This window comes from Homarus americanus, unplaced genomic scaffold (genome assembly GCF_018991925.1).
Source record: "Homarus americanus isolate GMGI-L3 unplaced genomic scaffold, GMGI_Hamer_2.0 scaffold30535, whole genome shotgun sequence".
In the NCBI taxonomy this organism is placed as follows: Eukaryota; Metazoa; Arthropoda; class Malacostraca; order Decapoda; family Nephropidae; genus Homarus; species Homarus americanus.
The window spans coordinates 959394-980216 of NW_024732440.1; the positions used below are offsets into that span (position 1 = coordinate 959394).

At 34.9% G+C, this 20823-nt stretch overlaps 1 protein-coding gene across 1 annotated transcript in view; it reads right to left on the reverse strand.

The window, feature by feature from the left end:
• Positions 1-5901: 5901 nt before the first annotated feature.
• Positions 5902-20823, reverse strand: part of LOC121868738 (ATP-dependent translocase ABCB1-like) — a 42099-nt gene continuing 27177 nt past the window's right edge. Inside the window, exons 12-26 of the mRNA XM_042369611.1 lie at positions 20533-20736; positions 19924-20094; positions 19273-19465; positions 17793-17992; positions 17521-17673; positions 16861-16965; positions 15310-15471; positions 14006-14209; positions 12396-12525; positions 12066-12177; positions 10928-11084; positions 10415-10612; positions 9910-10116; positions 8700-8846; positions 5902-7786 (exon numbers count right to left, since the gene is read on the reverse strand). Of these exons, the coding sequence (XP_042225545.1) occupies positions 7595-7786; positions 8700-8846; positions 9910-10116; positions 10415-10612; positions 10928-11084; positions 12066-12177; positions 12396-12525; positions 14006-14209; positions 15310-15471; positions 16861-16965; positions 17521-17673; positions 17793-17992; positions 19273-19465; positions 19924-20094; positions 20533-20736 (2535 nt within the window). The 3' untranslated portion in view covers positions 5902-7594. The remainder of the gene's footprint in view (positions 7787-8699; positions 8847-9909; positions 10117-10414; positions 10613-10927; positions 11085-12065; positions 12178-12395; positions 12526-14005; positions 14210-15309; positions 15472-16860; positions 16966-17520; positions 17674-17792; positions 17993-19272; positions 19466-19923; positions 20095-20532; positions 20737-20823) is intronic.

The window sequence follows — 20823 nt, forward strand, 5'->3', positions numbered from 1 at the left end:
CTTCTCCTTGCAATGGCCCGAGAACTTCAGCTCATTGTCAACATACACACCTAGGTCCTTCTCACATTCAGTCTCAAATAGTGCAGTTTCTTCATCCTGTTGGGCCATATGATACGCCTCCTTACTGTTGGTACGCCCCAGGTGTATCCTCTTACACTTCGTGACATTGAATCTCAGCAGCCATTTCTTCGACCATTCTTGGATCCCACAGAGGTCCTTCTGATGCACTTCACAGTCTGCTTGGTTCTTGATTTCCCGAAATAACTTGGCGTCATCGGCAAACATTTGTATGGAGGAGTGTACAATGTCAGGCATGTCATTCATGAAACAAACAAACAACACGGGCCCAATACACTGCCCTGTGGTACCCCGCTTGTGACAAGTACGGATGATGATTTTGTGCCATTAATCACCACACATTGCTTGTGGTCATGTAGAAAGTCTTCTATCCACGCGAGGACATTTCCCCGAATTCCGTACCCTTCCAGTTTGATTTTCAGCCTTTTGTGGGGTACACTGTTGAAAGCCTTGGCAAAATCTAGGTAAATATTGTCGATATTACCACCCAGTTCCAGAATATGGGTCCAAATATCCAATACCTTGAGCAATTGTGTTAAGCAGGAGTGCCCCGGCATAAAACTGTGTTGGCAATCCTTTACAAGGTTGTTTCGTAGTAGATGTTCCATTGCGGCATCTCTGATAATACTTTCAAGTACTTTACATATTATGCTGGTCAGGCTCACCGGTGTATAGTTGTTCGTGGAGTGACGATCGCCCTTCTTGAAGATAGGACTCACATAAGCCACTTTCCATTCACTGGGGACCTTTTGTTCATCCAAGCATTTACAAAACAGGATCTTCAGGGGCTCGGCAAGCTTGTTGCTCAACTCTCTTAGCACTCTAGGATGCACCATATCAAGGCCGGGACTCTTATGCACCTTTAGCTTTGACAGTTTATTTCTAATACCCTCTTCTGTGAACACAATGTGGGTCATTGCTGTGTCGAAGCGTCTGTCCTCAAACGCAGGAAGGTTAATCGCATCCTCTCTTGTGAACACCGAGGAAAAGAAGCTGTTCAATGCCTCAGCTTTATCCTGGTCAGAATCTGCATAGCTACCATCTTCAAGCCTCGGGTCTGATACTCCTACTTGCGTTTTTAATTTCGACTTTGCATAGCGGTAAAATGCCTTTGGGTTTGACTTGACCTCACTCATTTTCATTCAACAGCAAAAACAGACACAGTTCCTGCAAACAAACACCAATAAAATGTTAAATATTTATTTCCGAAAAAAAAAACGAGTAGCATCAGCATAAAACTCTGTACTAGTGACAAATTTTTCTACAAAATTTAACACAGTCGAAATTTTTAATAAGTTCCAATCCAGTACTCTGTTGACTCTATTTTCACTGCTATGTTTTTTTTAGTTGAAGGATAATTAGAAAGTGTTCAATAGGCAAACCAACATTGAGTTCCATATATGCTGGTATAAGCTAGAAAATTGCAGTTTGTATAATCTCTCTTGATACCCTGGTATGCAGGCACCTGTTTGGTGGCCTACTTTTGAACTTATTTATTCAATTACTGTACCTACTGCAGGGGTGGATCCAGGAATATCAAAATGAGGGTCCAAGAAGTTTTGGGTAGGGGAACATGGTGAGCAAAGCGAGCCCACCCAGCTTTTTTGGGGGTGGGGACGTGTTGTCTTAAACCTTAAGCTGTGACCCCTAGTGAGGTGGGCATCTGCCATCTCCTCTAAACTCTTATGGACTTCTTCATCTAGAAAGTGATGTTTTGTGATTATCACTTTCACGTTAAAACAATATATACTTGTAGTCCCTGCAACCAACAGCCAAACACCATAAAAAAAATAACTGTACATATATACAGTACAGTATACAGTATATATACATGGGCACTGTACTGTACACCCGAATAATAATAATAATAATGAAAAATCAATATTCCATTAGAATAACAAACAAATATAAATCAAATGTGTAGAATTTATTGAAATGAGTACATTATGTGGTACATTTTGCAATTCCTTCAATTTTTAATTACAAAACACTGGATCCAATCAATGTTATGTACGCTTACTGAAATCAGTATAGCAGATTACATTTATTTGTTATAAACTGATTTTTTCATGAATCAAAGCACTTGCAACTGTGATATAGTATTTTGATATTTTATTATGGTACAGGGGGTGTATTGTACTTTGTTAGCAGCTTTCTCTAAAGGTTGTGCATCAATCATTTGGCACAGATAGGATAAAGATTGTCAACAAATAATGAAAGTAATACAGTACTATGCAGTATGATTTCATTTATGCACAATGAAATTATATGCTACATGAAATTTAACTGACGATTGTGATGAATAACATGAGGGTATCATCTTTGACCCTACAAGACATTGGCACTAGCAAATAATTCATTTAGGCCTATAAGGCATAAAGATAATTTCTTATGTACAGTACTGTGCTGTACATGATAGGGAAACTATACAAAGTTACAACTTCCAATCAAAATATATACCTTGACATCCTGTCAGCATCAAAAGTCTGTTTGAATTTTCTATGAAATTTTTAATATTCCAATATTTTGAAAAGGTGTCTAGGGACTCACATATTACATTTTTATTAGCCTTCACTGCAGGATGTATCTACCAGACTAGAGATCCATAATTACATAAATTATTTTCACGTACAAATACTCATCCTACAACATTCTTGAAGCATTAGTTTAAGCTCATTAGCTAAATTATGACAGAATACTGGAAATGTAAATTAAAATATACTGGCCACACCCATCGAATCTCACAAATAAATTAAGAAAGAACTAAAAATAGGTTCACTGGATATGAAAACTCCATTCATTAACTTGATATAAAACTAAAATAAAATTTGACCATAGATAAAAACTCTAACTTTGGTTTTCGATATTTGTATAGGTACTAATACGTCTAATATTTGGTACTAATACGTCTAATATTACCATACTGCCCTGAAAACCCTTGCAATGGACTACAGTTAATGCAAACTGAAAAATCCTAATATTTTTTCATTCTTATATGCCCAGTACACTACTGCCACAGTGCAGCTGGATATCATTAACAACAGTGGAGATACCTTTTAATTCACTCTCATTCACTGCCTTACCAGACATTCTGTTATGATCTTCACCTTCCAAAATACTGTACTAGTGAATATCATAAGGAAGTACTGTACAGTACAGTAGTTTGTAATATGAGTGAAATTCATTGTACACTGATACTTTTATCAAATTTGTGAACATTGCAATGTATATTACTCTTTGAATACAGGTACATTAGTGAATATTGGCATCAGTATGTGAGCATTACAGATTTGGAAGTATAGAACCATTCTGTAAACTACATCACAAGAAAAAATTATTCAATACCGAGGTAAATTCTTATTTGTTATTTTAAGACCACTCACTCAAAATACTGTATTAAGGAATTAAGATGCTTTATGAATTATTAAAAAAATTTTCAGCTAATATTGTACAGACTGTACAGTAAAACGTAAGTTGAAATTTCTTCAAGGTGCATTCTTTTGAGTTGCAGATTAGAGAAAGGAGCAAAGCTAGTGTTGGGAGTTATGTGAAATTTTGCTTGCATTTAACTTGGTTTGCATACTGCTTCCTCTTGATTAGAGAATATGAACTAGTTTTAGAATGGATTTTCCCTTGGTCTTAGTAGTTATGGTGAATATAATACTGTATTGTTCTGTACACTACAGTCACAGACACTAGAATATGCTGCTGAGGTTCTGTGTAGTGTATGGTGTCTTACAAAAAATAAGCAACACTTAGATGATGACTACTACTGGTAATATTACTCATTACCTATTTAGAGACTCATTCTCATATCAACTTAATACACACCGTCAGAGCTGAAGGTTTTTGATGGAGAGAAATGATGCATTGTCCTGGAAATCCCATTTTATAGCACAGCAGTCAGGACTGGTGACTCATGTACTGAACCCATTCATGTACAGTTTGGAACTGAGTTAACCACTGACACTTGTACTAATCAAACACTTAAAAAAAAAAATTACATCTAGAGGCCATGAGAAGGGAACTTTCGATGCAAGTTACCACTGATGGTTGAAGGATGATGAGTCTTGATGCCACAGTAGCAAGCACAACCTCTCCTTCTATTTCATTGTCAGCCATATTGGATTTCCAGGACAAAGCATCATTCCATCCAAACTTCATAACAGACCCATTGGGTGGGAGGGAAACTGAATTTTATTGTTCTGATTTATAAATGGAATTTTCAGAATCAATTCATCATTTATCACCTCGTGTTGGTCCTACAAGTCTCATTCATTAGAAAAGTTGGCTAAAAAAAGGAAAGAGGCCAAACAGCACTGCACAAAGGTTGCTGCTGAGGACCTGGTACATCTCTGTAGTTTGGTTATGAGAGTCACACCTCTCAGAAATATGAAAATATGCAGTGCTCAATATTATCAGCTTATGGTGTGTTAGTCTTATTACATGAATGCAGGTACTAAACTTTAATGATCACACACTAAATATCTGGATAGTCTGTTGGGGTATTTCATTTATATACCTGATATATATTTCTCAACATGCATGCATTTTCTACACAGGTTCAATTAACATTCATATATAGCTGCTCCTCGACTTACGAAGGGGGTTAGGGACCCAAATCCAAGTCGTAAGTCGAAAATGCTTAAATAATAAATAGGAAATCTAAAATGGGTGTCTCTTTTTTTTCTCAGTACCACAAAATTCTCACTTTTAAGCTTGCCAGCCATTTTAAAATAAATTACAAACGAAAATTTTGTCAGTACACAGCCCAATCACTAACGTTGGGACTCGAAAATACGTAATTTGACAAAATTTTGGTACGACTGAGGCGGTCGTATGTCCGGGCGGTCATAGGTCGAGTATGTCGTAAGTTGAGGAGTAGCTGTATTCATATACAGTACAGTATATAGAATTTAAAAAAATAATTTTTTAACCCTTTAATGAGTAGTGTCGCACCTTTGGTTTATTCAGCTGAGAGAAACCCCACCACTCCACGAGTGAAATATTTAAATACATTAATTCACTATTCACATCTTCACACTATATATGCACTCACCATAACCTTTTATTCACACCAGTATTCATATACTCCTACTATCAGAAGAATAACAAGTAATAAAGGTACCCTGTAGTGGCACACTTTCCATATTATTTAGTACAGTAAACTTAAAATAGAACCTAAACCAGTTATTCTAATCACCAATAGGTTGTCAAAGGTCAACTATCTTTTGCTAAATAATAACTGATTATGTATCAAACTGATTCAATGAAAACCTTTCAAAAGGTACTCTTACATACTAATGTATTAATATGAAGCTCCTCTGTATTTGCAATTTAAGAAATATTTAAACATAGTTATGAAATATACTGTAGTGTGGTACACACTACATGGTGGTATCCTAACCCCACAACTAATGAGCAGCTGCTCATTGATCAGCACAGCTGTTGAAGAGTGAGGTGAAGTGTATTGGTAGCTTCACTGTCCAAGCAAGATGAAGGTACTGGGTTTACTCCCCGAGCAGTCAAATTTATGCGTTTCTCTCACATGCCACAATAATGTCCTATACTGGACACCACTGTGATCACTGGGAGAGAAATGGAAGATTATAATCCATCTGAGAACTAACTCAGGATTTCAATCTTCCTGGGACAGTGCTCATTATTACATAGTATCCTCCTGCAATGATCTTCACCAAACTACATCACAACCAGACAAAATCAAATCAGTTTTTTTATTTGTTATGGATTACTGTACATTACAGACTGACTCTGATTTACAAAGAGGTTAAGCTCCTGAAAAAACTCGTAAATCGATTTTTGGTAAATTGATGCCCATTTTCCTATAGACTCTACCTATAAAAGCTGAGATACTTTCCTAAGAAGGAAAGGGGAAGAGGGGAGGGGAAGTACCGGGTAGAGTGCCACAAAATGCATTTTTAATAAAAAAATTTGGTGTACAGTACTGTACACAATCATTACAAGACAATAATAAACAAATTAAGTGAAATACCTGCAGTTCAGTACAGTTATAATTTTATATCTTCTTAAAAGAGAAACCTGGCTCAGCCATCTTAATAATGTTATTATTATCCACTCTGTTTCTGTATTTTTCTGACTAAATAAAATGTTTCAATTCAATTCAATTCAATCCGAAGTGAACAGATGAAATGCTGAGATAACATAATAAAATTACCATAGCAATACTGTACTGTACATTGACTCCTGTTATATACAGTAATTGGAGATATATTCTCCTTAGGGGGAGAGGGGGGATGACAACAACAACAACAACACACACACACACACGCTCAACACAAGAATATTGATACATTGACTGATGTGCTTTGTTTACATGGCACAAACACTGTGGTTGCAGAAGCCTTGATTTATATGAGTAATTATGATGGTACAAGCACCAGGGCAGGTGTGATCTGTACTCTTCGTTTAATAATAATTTAACTTGCTTTCATGATGTCCTCAAATAACAGTGCTAAAGTGGAATGTAAAGTTCCGAGTTAAAAAATAAATAAAAGTGGAAATTCTGTGTAAATTGAATCGATGACAATCTGTGAGGAACTGAAAATTCCACTGCAACATGATATTACCGTGGGTTGGCTTAAAATGTTTAAAGTCACTTAATAAAATTTGTCCGAGCACAAAGCCATCAGCCTGTGTCTCATCTACCTTCCTTTGTGCCTTGCTGGCAGTATCCACACTTCCAAATTCCACACTTTCTCTTACACCTCTACACCTTAATTAGCATATGGAAATTGAGAAAACAGAATAACTTTCTTTTATTAAGTTCCACATATTATATGAGAGTAAATGAAGAGAAGTTTGACAAGCAGGCAACTGGCTCAGTGATAGAGTGAGGTGGTGTAAGTGATAAGTCTACTTGTCTTCACAAGGGTGAAGAATACTGTACATTATTTAGTGACTAAGAGAATGATGCCATGTCAAAAGCTTATTTATAGACTTAAAAATTTGGGAATGGATGAGAATAATTAAAAATAACTGCATTATTTCAGCATATTTTCAATTACTAATGATTTTTTCTTGTAAATTTGAGTTTTTCACTCATAAATCAAAGGGCAATTTTTTTTTAACAGCGAATTTTTAAAAATCAAATCCTTGTAAATTGGGGTCTGCCTGGATTACAATACCTACCATAGAGCTTCAAATATATACTGTACTGTACTTATGACATCATTATGTTTCTTATTCAAATCGAGAAAAAACACAAAACACCAGGTACTGTTCTGTATATCCAAAGTGAGATGAATATTTTTGAAAATAAAAATGAATACAGTTTACCTGTCAATGCAATATGATTATGGCACAATCTGCAACCAATATCTTGCAAATTAATCTATGCTGACACAATAGAAACTTTAATGAAAATATAGGGTTAGGCTACCATGTTCAATTACTGTACAGTATTCAAAACATTCACTCATGAGTTTGTCTGTGGAGTTTCTAAAATATAACTCACATTTTATTCATAAAACAAAAACTATTTATTTGTTTGATAGAGTGAAAAATAGTGTCCTTGTTTTTTAATGAGCTGATCATGTGTGCCAGCCTCCACCACACAGCCACCCTGCACCACGGCAATAGTGTCAGCATTCTGGATAGTGGACAGGCGGTGGGCGATGACAATGCTAGTGCGACCCTCCTGTGCACGTTCTAAGGCCTCTTGCACCACCTGAGGATAAGTATCACTATCAATGTACTGGCAGTGGCTGAAATAACTAGGGAAAGTCCTGTACAGTATATGACTACCAGTATCCTGTAGTGTAGTCTTAAGAGAGGGTGACATACATATTATCGTACTATTGATAAATATCTTAAAACTTCTGTAAGCTATAAAGGAAGTTGTTCCTACACGATTTTATTGTTGCTAGAACTCCATGTACTGTATATATCATAATCTAAAAACAATACTTCATGCATAATAATGGTAAGACACTGCAGAATCTTTTGAAAATATTAAATGTGGTAATTTTACTTTCTCTACTTCTAAAATATATCTCTGGATTAATTTCAGTATCTGTCTATCCTTCCTTCCTTCCTGCTGCAGTGAAGTTTTTGTCCATTATGTTCATTTAGATGTTCTTCTCCAGTATGGTCTGTTCATTGCAACATTAATTCTTTCTTAATGGCTGATGACTTATCTCCTAGTAACTGTGCGATCAATTCTCTCCATCTCATTGTGTAAGTTTTAGAGTCTGGCCTTTACCCTTTTATCTGCTGGCTGGTCTTTTTTTTGTACTGTACATGTCCCCCTTGACCTGCTGGCCAATATACAGTATCAAGTTCTCTGCAAAACCTAAGAATTTTCCCCTCTAAGAGCTTTTTTTTCAAATGGTCTGCAGTTTGACCTTATTCTTATTACATATATCTGAAAATTGTCCCTCTTCTGGTTTTAAAATAAAGAATAAAGACTAATGGTATACATTTTCAGTTCTATTTTTTGTTTCAGTTACACACACACTATTAAGTACTGTAACACTACGTAGGGTATTCACTTTCATTGAACTAGTATACCGTACTTTAAACCACCAATAATTTTAATTTAAATCATGTAAATTTCAATATTCAACATGTATGAACATTACCTTTTCACTTTCAGTATCCAGAGCAGAGGTAGCTTCATCAAGCAACAACACACTGGGATTCCTCACTAATGCTCGGGCAATGGCTATACGCTGCTTCTGACCACCAGACAACTGGGTTCCTTTGGCACCAACTCGTGTCTCATAGCCCTGAAATGTTTATTAACATACAGTACGTATCATTTAAATTTGTTATATTCTATACATATGCCTTTATACAGAAAGATGGTTCATATAGAACTTCTTGGCTATGTGAGGCTTTGCAGAATTATCAAAATCCTCTACAATTACATCAATACTATCACACTAAATCATTCACTCTCTGCTTGCTTTTTGGTTTGGTCACATCCTACTTTATTCATATATCTAGTTCTCTTTGGTGAGGAAATTTAATGTGTTGTGGTAGGCCAAGGGAGGGTTACACCTCACACCTTCCTAAGTCACTGAGACACTAGGCCATGATATAATGACAGTTTAAAAAGCTTTTCTTACTGTCCATTCAAGAGAAAATTTTTAAATCAATATGTGGCACAGCCCAGACACATATGAAGCCACTTTTGGCAGACTGGGTGAGATATGATAAAACACCTAGTACTGTATTTCTGCTTTTATGAGAGTTTCCAAGAAACCAAAATGTATGTCACTATTACTGTAATTCTAATCCAAACTTCATATCTTTAAATATACTACTTCCATATCTCACCCAAAAAATATTTTGTCATTCAATTATTAACATGACTACACTAAGTCGATGCTGCTATCACACAAAGTTTTTCATAAAATATTAAATTAAATCTGTTTTTTTTTAAGACCACAGTTATTTGTTATCAACGGCACACACCAAAATTTCACTAACAACTCTACTGGTTAAGACCCATGTTCTGCTTGTATTAACTTTAAGCAAGTTACACCATACATTGTAGCAAATAGTGCTTCAACTGGGGTGTCACCAATTTTCTTTGTCCATCACTCTCATCAATATCACTGCTGTTTACAAAGTCATATGATTACTGTATAATGTATATGGTATCCACTCAGCATTCTACAGAAGTAAGGCTTGGTTCAGTGCCAAATAATGCAGGGAGTTAGCGAGCTGGTGGTACCCATTGTTTCAAGCTGCTCAAAAAACTTACTGGTGCTTCATATGAGAAAATCTGTCAGTATGTATTAACTTGATATTGCATGAAATATTACATATAAGAAAGTTACTAACATCTGGGAGACTCTCAACAAAGTCATGAATGTTGGCTTGTTTGGCAGCACTAATGATCTCATCATGTTTCACTTCCCGGCAGTTATCACCATAAGCAATATTCTCAGCAATGGTGCGATCAAACAGCACAGGTTCTTGGGACACAAGACCAAGCTGGTTCCTCACCCAGCCAACATTCAGGGACTGGATATCCTTACCACAGATGCGCTAAATTAGAAAGATAAACAGAAAATATAAGAGTCTTTGTTTAAAAAAGGGAGATTATGAAAACCCATAACTTAAGTGTTAATAAAATACATGAACATTTTTAATGGTAAATAATACTGTATGCTTATTCGAAAATAAATTCATCTACTTAATTTATACAGAAATTAATAAAAAAAAATGCTCAGAACTGAAAACTCATGATGAAGGCATTATCCAGTACAGTAACTCTCATTGTCAATGTAACTCAGAACTGTTAGGCAAGCCTATTTCTTGAAATCATGACTGTAAGGTAACATACCACTTCTCCTCTGGATGAATCATAAAACCTCTCCAATAGACCAACAATTGTAGACTTGCCACACCCTGAACTGCCCACTAGAGCCAGAGTTTGTCCTCGGTCTATCCTAACACCTAATCCTGTCAATACAGGGATGTCAGGTCTTGTTGGGTAAGAGAAGTGCACACCATAGAGCTCGATGTTTGTAACAGGACCACTCTGCGAATGCCAAAGAAATTTTTATTTTAGTTTGCATGATGCTTCCAAAATGATGCTAATTTCCAATATTTAAGCAAATATTACTTTTAAAGAGTTAAAGAAAAAAATTTCAGCTGGCAAATTGAAATAAAATTGAGAAAATATCTCAATATGTAACACATGGGCTACAGTATATTACTTGGTGTTCATTTAAACAAAGATGTAACTACCAAAGTACACTGTTATTTTGGACTTTTTCTTTTCATATAATTAAATCCTATTTTCTTGTTAGCATTAAATTAACATTTTATTACACTCAAGAAATGTGGTACTCACAAGGCGCAGTCCAACTCCTGGAGAAGTTTCAATGGCAGGGCGGCGCTCAAGTATATTAAATATATGAGAAGCTGCAATCTTTGCTTTGCTGTAGTTAGGGGCAAATGCTACTGCCTGACCCACCATCATTGTGCCGAGAATGAGCGCCTCTGCTATTCTGTGAAAAGTTCAGACAAAACACTTTAATTACATTTCAACTATATTTTTAAGAAAATATATATAAATGTGATTTAAAACTTACGGGCACAGTGTAATAGACTTTTTAAACATAGCTACTCCCTGACTTAAGACGGGGTTAGGGACCCAAATCCAGGTCGTAAGTCGAAAATGCTTAAATAATACATATAAAATTTAAAATGGGTGTCTTTTTCTTCTCAGCACCACAAAACTCTCACTTTTAAGCTTGCCAGCCATTCTAAAGTGAGTTACAAACGAAAATTTTGTCAGTACACAGCTCAATCACTGACGTTGGGACTCGAAAATACGTAATTTGACAAAATTCTGGTATGACTGAGGCGGTCGTATGTCCGGGTGGTCGTAAGTCGGGGAGGAGCTGTACTGTATTCTAAATATCTTTAATTATTTCAAAGGTCATTAATTAACACTACTGTAGTAACAAAATTGTTGGACTGTGAACCCAGATCCTCAAATAACATGTAAAGTAGTAGTACAGTACAGTACTTTTGTATGAAATTTTAACAAAATCCATGGTATGACTCCAAATGCCAAAACTCAAGGTATTAGGTAAGGCATATTGTTTACGCCGAACGGCACTTTTTGTAAAGTGAAAACTAACATGTTAACGGTAACGTGTTATATAGTAAGATAGTGTAATTAGTGTTAATTAATGACCTTTGAATTAATTAAAAATATTTAGAATATTTAAAAAGTCAATTATGCTGTGGCTATAAGTTTTAAATCACCTTTATAAACATTTTCTTAAAAATATAGACTAAATTTACTGTATAAACAAGTTAGTTTTCACCTAAATATATATTCTATATATATATATATATATATATATATATATATATATATATATATATATATATATATATATATATATATATATATATATATATATATATATATATATATATATATATATATATATACTACTATATTTTTTAAAACTTACTTGAAAACACTGGCATAGTCAATTTCGTTATTGTCAACTAAATATCCACCATACAACATGATCACAGCATAGGCAAAGAAAGGTATTGCTTGAGCAAATCCAAAAGCAGCTCCTGAAAAAGATAACAAAGGTAAATATAAGTCCCAACAACCTGTGATATTCTCACTGTTACTAAACTTAACTTCTGTATATTTTCACATTGACATTATAATAAGCACACCAAATTTAATTTTTGGCACATGAAAAGTCCAATACAACTTACTTGTCTACCCAAAAAGTATTTAATGTATTTATCTTTGACTTGAGGGTGTACTCCATCAGTATACATACCTCGGAGGTGAGATTTCCTCAGAGCCGACTGGTGGGGTTTGTATAATGCAGCTGAGTACTGATCAGCAAAATGTACTTCCTTGTGCAGACTTGCAACTGTTCGAATGTTTGTGATTGATTCAATTGCTATCTGGAAATCAAATAAAGATGGAGCACATCCTATACATTTAATCTAACAAAAACTTATTTTACAGTTACTTAGAACAGCCAGGAGGCAAAATAATATAAATGTCTATAAAAGAAAGAGCATTAAATGAAACGTTTTTTGACAAATTACCATAAATTTTCCAACAACTAAGCTGATTAGAGAAATTATTTACTTGATTTCCATCTAATGTGCCAGTAAGCTGATGGGTGGTTAAGAGGGTAAGAGGCATATACGTTTTCTAACTACAGGGTACTGTACTTAAGCTTACCTGAAAATAAGAGAAAACTCTAAAGACAATTAAATTCTTGTTTACCTTTTTTATTATTCAATATAGTGTACAGGAAATGAATTAAAAAATATGGAGCAACTACAGCTACCGGGTATCTCTCGGTATAAATAGTCTACACAGTCTCTTGCAGTTTCTCCTGTCAGATTCCTAACTCTAAAGTCCTTTCTTACAACCTCTCCCCATGTCATTCTTGGCCTACACCTGGCTCCCCTGTGCTCCATATTTAGGCTCATGCACTTCTTGACCCCGCTTAACGGTAGTTTCCTTCATTCTCTCCTTATGCCCACAAGTATGTATGGTACCCCAAAATTCTAAGAGTTAATTTAGTACCGGGTATATTTCAGGGGGAGAGGGGAGTGTCCATAGGAATGCATATACTATTGTACTGTAATAGAAGTTAATGGGAAATTAAGTTTTGAGTTATTGACAACTTTTAGAGGAACTTAACCCTTCTGTAACTCGAGGTATGTCTATTTGTAGTTAAAATATGGTACATCATCTATGAAACTTCATTGCCTAAAAAGCTTTGGATATATTATCTATGCCAAATTGTTCTGAATGTGTGTGTGGATAGGTGTAACCCACAACCTACTCAGAGACGTGACCGACTGCTCAAGCGGTTGATCGGCTCGATCAGTGGCAAAAAATTGATAAAAGTCAATGTAGATCCACACTTTGGTCCATGCTAACCTGTACATACAATTTGTCTCTGTTTCTACAAACTGGCAAATATGCAATTTTTAGTTTTGAGGAAATCACCCTTGAAGATTATATCTGTCTACGTACACTATATACCTGCATTGTTTATGTACATAGTATATCTGGATTGTTTTTATACATGATGAGCCAATGTAAACTTACATGGCAATTTTTAATATCTATCTAACTATGAGCTTGTACTGGTACTTGTCAACTGTGTTAAATGCAAAAGTTATTGGCTGTCTGACCAACTTGTATGATACGTATATACGAGTTGAGGAGATAAAGTGTAAAAGGTAAGCTAAAAGCTTCATGTACAATCAATGTTCTCTGTTAAGGTGAAAACTTATACTGTGCATTTACAGATCTTATAAAAATATAACACACAAACAGAATGATTTTCATGTTAAATATTTATATCAACAATCTGCAGAGGAATCCATGAAAACTGGTCTTGTCAAATACATTTCTCACCTTGCCTGCCTCCTGTAGAGTCTTCAGTTCGGTGACGCTCTGACCCATGAGGATCTTACTTTGGAGATAGACAGCAATCAGTACAAAAGGTATGAAAGGGAAGGTGACCAGACCAAGACGCCAGTCAAAGTAGAGAGACAATATGATGCTCACACCAAGGGTTGTTATGGCTTGCATTATGGTACCCACACGAGACCCTGTTGCCTGTTGAAAATTGTTGCTCAGTTATTGTAACATACGAAAGAAACACTGCTGAAAATAACCCCATGATTTATAAATTACTGTATGTCCAGTATTAATTTTCAAACACTTCAATATATCTATAAGCTTATCCAAAATACATCAAAGCAAATTATCATTGAAATATTGTATCATCACAAATGTCGGTCCTAATAATAATGAGACCTTTGATGCTGAAGCATATTACTCAAAAAGCTGGTGAATATTTTAGTACTGTACACACTACAGTACAATTATGTAACTTGATTTCAATCTGAGTCAATGTACAGTAATTTGTATAATAATTTATTATAGAAGAAGCCGTAGCATAGCTAGAATTTTTGGTGTGTATGTGTGTGTGTATGTGTACAATGTGTGTGTGTGTATGGGGAGGGGGCAAATCTTCCTCCAAAAATGTACTTTTATCCTCTTTGCTACTAATAAGCTGGTTAGCCATGTGGATGTGACAAAGATACTGTTTGTCATTCATCTATCTCATAAAATATAAAAATTCATAAGCATTTTAAAGAATCTATTATGTGCGAGAAACACATATAAATACGTCTGTATCAACAGTGCTGTACAAAACCAGAACAAATACACTACCACTAAATCAAAGAAAACAATTCACAAGAGAAAACACACAATGCATTACCATGTGGAACAATGAATTTAGTCCTTCCTGGATCTGCTCTACAAGTCCATATATATTTTTGTGTGCTCTACATGTGACAATTGAATTGAGCTATATGACCCTTAAGCTTCAAAACTGACAGAGGAATAAATTACCCAAAGTAATTCTTTCTGACATTTAGTGGTGGGGTAAATGCTCCTGGCTCCCTCTATGGCTACCCACTAAAACCAACCACTTCTACTCATAAAGCACCATGTATATTTAGCTTTTGCAATGGCTTATTTTCATAAATAATTTATACCTCTTTTAACTGTGTAAATCTCCTTTTCTCCCCTTTCTAGAAAATTATATTGACAGTTTGAACTAAATACCAATGACTGTACATACACATATTTGTAAAACTTTAGTGCAATATATCATCGATAAATCTCAAAAGATATTCGTTCCATACCCCCTGTACGGCAGCAGCATCTCCAGACAGGCGTGAACACAGGGCCCCAACAGAGTTCTTCTCATCATCAAACCAACCCATCTCTTGGCGTAACATAGCAGCAAAGGCCAGCTTCCTGAGTCTTGAAGTAAGCAATTCTCCAGACAAAGAAAAGAAATATGCCTGGCAACAAATAAAATAAACTATTAAAAATTAAAACACGCCATATAAGACAAACACATCTACAATAAAGGTAGATTGTTCTGATGTTGGAGAACTTTCTCAAATTCCTAACTGTAATGCTTGTGATGTGCATATTAAAGGTTTAAATTAAATCTATTGTCTCAATTAAACTAGGACAGTACAGTGATCACCTGCGGATATGTCTTGTTAGTTAACAATCAACTATTTGACCAATTAATTTACACCATAATTTATATAAATACAAGGGCTTTGTACATGTTCAAACATGTACTGTATTGTTACAGTTGTACCCCGCTTAACGCGGTCAATTGAACCCACAGGGTACCGCGTTAAGTGAAAACTGCGTTAAGTGAACAACAGAACATATGGGATTAATTCCAATAGAGACTGGCCCGACCCCCAAACTCCACTTTTTGACGATACACAACTATGTTGTAGTAAAAATATTATCTTAACTTTATGATGGTATGCACACACAATTAATAATTATGAGAAATATCAATAATATTAGGTTTTTTAACACTTACAGTAGTAGAAAAGATGGCTGGGCACACAGGGATGGGGGGGTTGGTTCCGAGGCAGAGGGCAGATTATTGGCCCTCACCTGTATCACTTGTATCAATTGTATCACTATCCACCACAGAGGCTTGCAGGGCCTCTTTGTCAAACCCCTCAAAGTCCATATAACTCCATATCCTCACTATAATTATCACTATCACTGACTTGGGCCGGCTGTGGTGGGTGGCGGGTGAAGAACTCGGTAATGTTTTGATGACTGGGCGACCTTGTGCGCATCGAGCCCGCGCCGCTTCCCGCGTATATGAGTAGATGAACCGCGTTAAGTGAAAGTTAGGTTCTGGCGAGGCACCGCGTATATGAGAAATCGCGTTAAGTGAAACCACGTTAAGCGGGGTACAACTGTATTTAGATTGCTGTACAGTATCCCAGTGTGAAAATGAATAGTTATTTAGAATTCTAATACATTATCTCGTACATTAATGCCTAATTTTTTCCAAGACATTTATATGGTTATTATTTTACTCTTTCATTATTATTATTATTATTATTATTATTATATATATATATATTTTTTTTAAATACTATGCAGGTAATTACAGCAAATATATTGTACAAATTTCATTGGAACTCTAAAACTGGATAACTAACCTTTAAAAAGCAATTAAAAAAGCTGTAGGTAAAGAAATTCAATATAATAATCTTATATTTTAAATGCTCAAGAAAATAAAATGCAAGGCATGACTACACACAACCTAAGGAACATAATTATAATATTAATATAACAAAATAAGTTTCAGTTAACTTCACATAAAACTAAGAGTAATAAAAAACAAATAATGTAGCATTTACCTGCATGAACATGGAGATAGCAGCAACTATGCCAATCAAAAGGAAAAGCAAGGAATAAAAATTAGCCTCTGCCCTGGCTTCATCTTCATCTGCTAGTGAAAGGGTCTGAAAAAAATTCACTTGCTTTTCATACACATTGCATTACTATTATTCTAAAACACTGTAAATCATACTACAAATTATGATATATCTTAAACTTTGAGAGATAATTTTCCAGTATAGGTGTCCTAGTATACCACTTGTAGAGCAAATCATGATAACATACACAACTAATAATCTGCCAAACCAAACACACACTACTATACCTATAAATGAAATTACTGGAAAAGGCACTAACAGTCTGCATCCCTTCCCAAATTGAAGACTTCATACATGTAAATAATATGTAAAAATATCAGAAGTAAAAAATCTGTACTTGTATGCCAACAATGAGCAACACAGTGTGTCTCATAATGGTGCTGTTTTTGTTTTTGTTTTTTTTAATTTTTTTAATTGTCTGCTGCGTACCATTTGGCTTTTTGTACATGAATACTAAACTGACTATTTCCTGTAGTAATAATTTTTCTGCCATCTTCACAAAGAACACACCGAATCCATCCTAGTAAAGAGCCTGCACCAATTTTCTAGGGAGAAATAAAAACTTAATAAACAAACACTTACCCCGAGCACATCACCGAATAAGATTGCATAGACTGGCAAAGTTGTTCCTTGAATAGCTGATCCTACCACTCCACCAACAATGTATGGCCACTCTGAGGAATTTGTCTTCAGAATCTTGAAGATTGAAACAGGAGTAAAATCTTCCTCTTTTTCCTGAAATATTAAACTTCAGTAATAAATATGTACTGTACTCTTATTAAGAGGGAATTATCAACAACTTTAATCAAATATACAGTTTATAATTTAATTAAAAATAAGGGTAATATACTCACAAGAACCTTGGAAATCTTGCCAATATTCTTGTCTGCCTTAACAGTAGATTTTCTTCGGCGGAAGGAATGACCACGGGGAAGAGTGTGTGCCAAGGCCCCCGGGGACATAGTAAAGTCATCCACAATGTTTTGAGTTATTTCAGATAAACTGTCAGTATCATGGGTGTCCTCATCTTCAGTTGATGGCACCTTCTTGTTTTCTAATTAAGAATAACAGATTATATTCTAATCATGTTAAGTAAAAGATCATTTCAGCATAATGTAGTCAAGAGAATTATCTATTTTAACTGGGAATAAAAACTTCTGAGGATGATTTATATGTAAATGAAAAAGAAGGATAAAGTACACTAAAGCATCAGGTAACATCAGAGTTGCAAATATAGTCACAGAGCTATTTCATGTACTACACATACTGCACAGATCTTATGAGGTAGAACCAATGGCTAATTTCCAAATCAGTGTTTTAAACATCTTCATTCACACTAACCACATAATGACTAAAAGTTAATAATCTCAGAGATTCACATAAACCCTTAAACAACAAGATCACAAGCAGATGATGAGTGCCTATTGTCCTTCCCGACGGTGATCACCTATACAGTATAATACTGTATAGTAATTAGTAGAAAATGAAAATAATTAATAAAATAATTATAATTACTGTATTTTCATCTTGATACATTGTTTTGTTGTATTTACAATCATAATAAAAGATTTTTGTCTTACTGAAATATTTCATTAGCCTACAATATTGGGAGGGAGGAGGTAAAGCTAGGTGCCACCTTTGATACAGCCTATCCTTTTATTCCAAGGTCAAATTACAAATTATATATTGTATTTTTTCTGTTATTGAAGAAGTTATATTATTTATGATGAATTTTATATCAAAAGAGGCTGATCATATGAGAATATAATATAATGAATTAATAATAAAACAGGTCCTAGTCTGGCCCCCTTACCTCTCATCTGGTCATATATGCAACATCTTCCCTCACATTGTTCAGGCTCTCATTAGGCATACAGGGAATTTGACTGCATCATCAAAACTTGTCCTTTACATAAAACAATTTTATAATTTTACCCATATTTTAAAACACCCATTTTCCCCGTTAGAGTAAATAGTGTATGTAAAAATCTCCTGTCGTTTAAGGGATAAATGTCTGACAGAGTCTCGAGATGTAGGTCTGTTCTTAGTTCCAGATGCCTTCTTTCCCCAACATTATAAAATGCAACACTAAGTATAAGTTGTCTTCTCTCCTGTGTTCCTTCATACAATCCTTTTATTTTTACAAGACCTATTAGAAAATGCATTCAATAAGATTATTAGTTAATATTATTTTAGTTGTAAATGAAATTAAGCCTATATTGTACCTGTAAAATGTGGATTAATTTTCCAATTAAGTTACCAGTAAAATTATTCTAGAACAAAAACTTTTAGTACTTCAGTTTCTCACTATACTGTATAGTGGATGGCACCTACCACTTGTTCTCTCTAGTTCTGTTGGAGTAATCTGTGCAGTCACCAAGTTATAATACAATGACTGCAATTTCATCAGTTCATTATGAGTTCCAACTTCAACTATTTTTCCTTCGTTAAAAACGACAATCTTATTTGCAGACTTAATGGTTGAGAGTCGGTGGGCAACAACAACTGTCGTGCGACCTTGACGAACCTAAAAGAGATAGTACAGGACTGTGTAGTATTTATGCAAAGTTTATAACACAAGTTTCAAATGCAGAGTTTATACTACCTAACAGATATACATAATAACTATAGAGAGGCTCTTATTCTTACTCCATACTTAAAAATTGGAAGGTCATCCCGATGGTGAAACAACACTCTGTCGTCTACAGCCAAATTTGAGCACTTTGGAGCATACAAAGTGGTGCATAGTTCAACATGGAGTACATTCACCTCACCAGCTCAAATGCAATAATAATACTGTTAATACAGTATATATATTCCCCCAAATCTGTGATACATATAACTTCAATTCAAGTTATTTGAACAATATTCAAACCTAGCGGTTCCCCCATACTATTCAAAGGTTACCTCTTAATAAATTCAGGTAATTTGATAAGCTATACAGAAAACATTTTCTAATTATCCAAATGTGCCCTAACCACTGACCTTATCAAGAGCTTGCTGGACAACTGCTTCACTTTGGTTATCTAAGGCTGAAGTTGCCTCATCCAAGAGTAATATGCGGGGCTGACGCACCAGTGCTCGAGCGATGGCAATGCGCTGTTTTTGACCTCCTGACATTTGAGCTCCACGTTCTCCAACATTTGTCTCATATTTCTGCATAATACATAACGTACTTAAGACGAATAATGCTAAATGTAAAGTAAATCATAGTGAAATACTTGTGTTTCCTCACATTTTTCACTTGTTAGTACCTAAATATCTTCTCTTCACTATACCTGTACCATTAAGTCTTTGATGTCCAAAGGTTATTCTAATCATCTCAAAGAAAAAAATAATGAATATTTTTCTAAAGAAACATGAAAATTTTGCAAAAATTTATTTTTGCAAGAATTACTGGTATATATTACTCTACTACCAGTAATGTACTTATACATAACAGCCTTCTAATATCAAGTTTGGGTTAAATGTCATCACCAAGCAAAAGAACTTAAATAAAAATAAGCCAAACCAAATTACAGTAATCCTATTCCTATACTGTACACTTTAATTTTCAAAATAATGTATCAGCAAAACTATTTTAAAGAAACAAACCTTTGGCAACTTCATTATGAAATCATGAGCATTTGCCTCTTTGGCAGCTGCTTGTATATCATCCATGGACACACCATCACAGCCATATCTGATATTTTCTGCTATGGTGGTAGCAAAGAGGATTGGTTCCTGCCCCACCACTCCTATCTGATCTCTCAGCCAACCCAAGTTGAGACTGTTTACTGGTTTTCCATCCAGCAGTACCTATGTCACAAGACAAAATTGTTTTATTCACCAGGAACAAGAAATTAAAATGTGATCAATTTATCATAAACACAGTAAACACTCGAT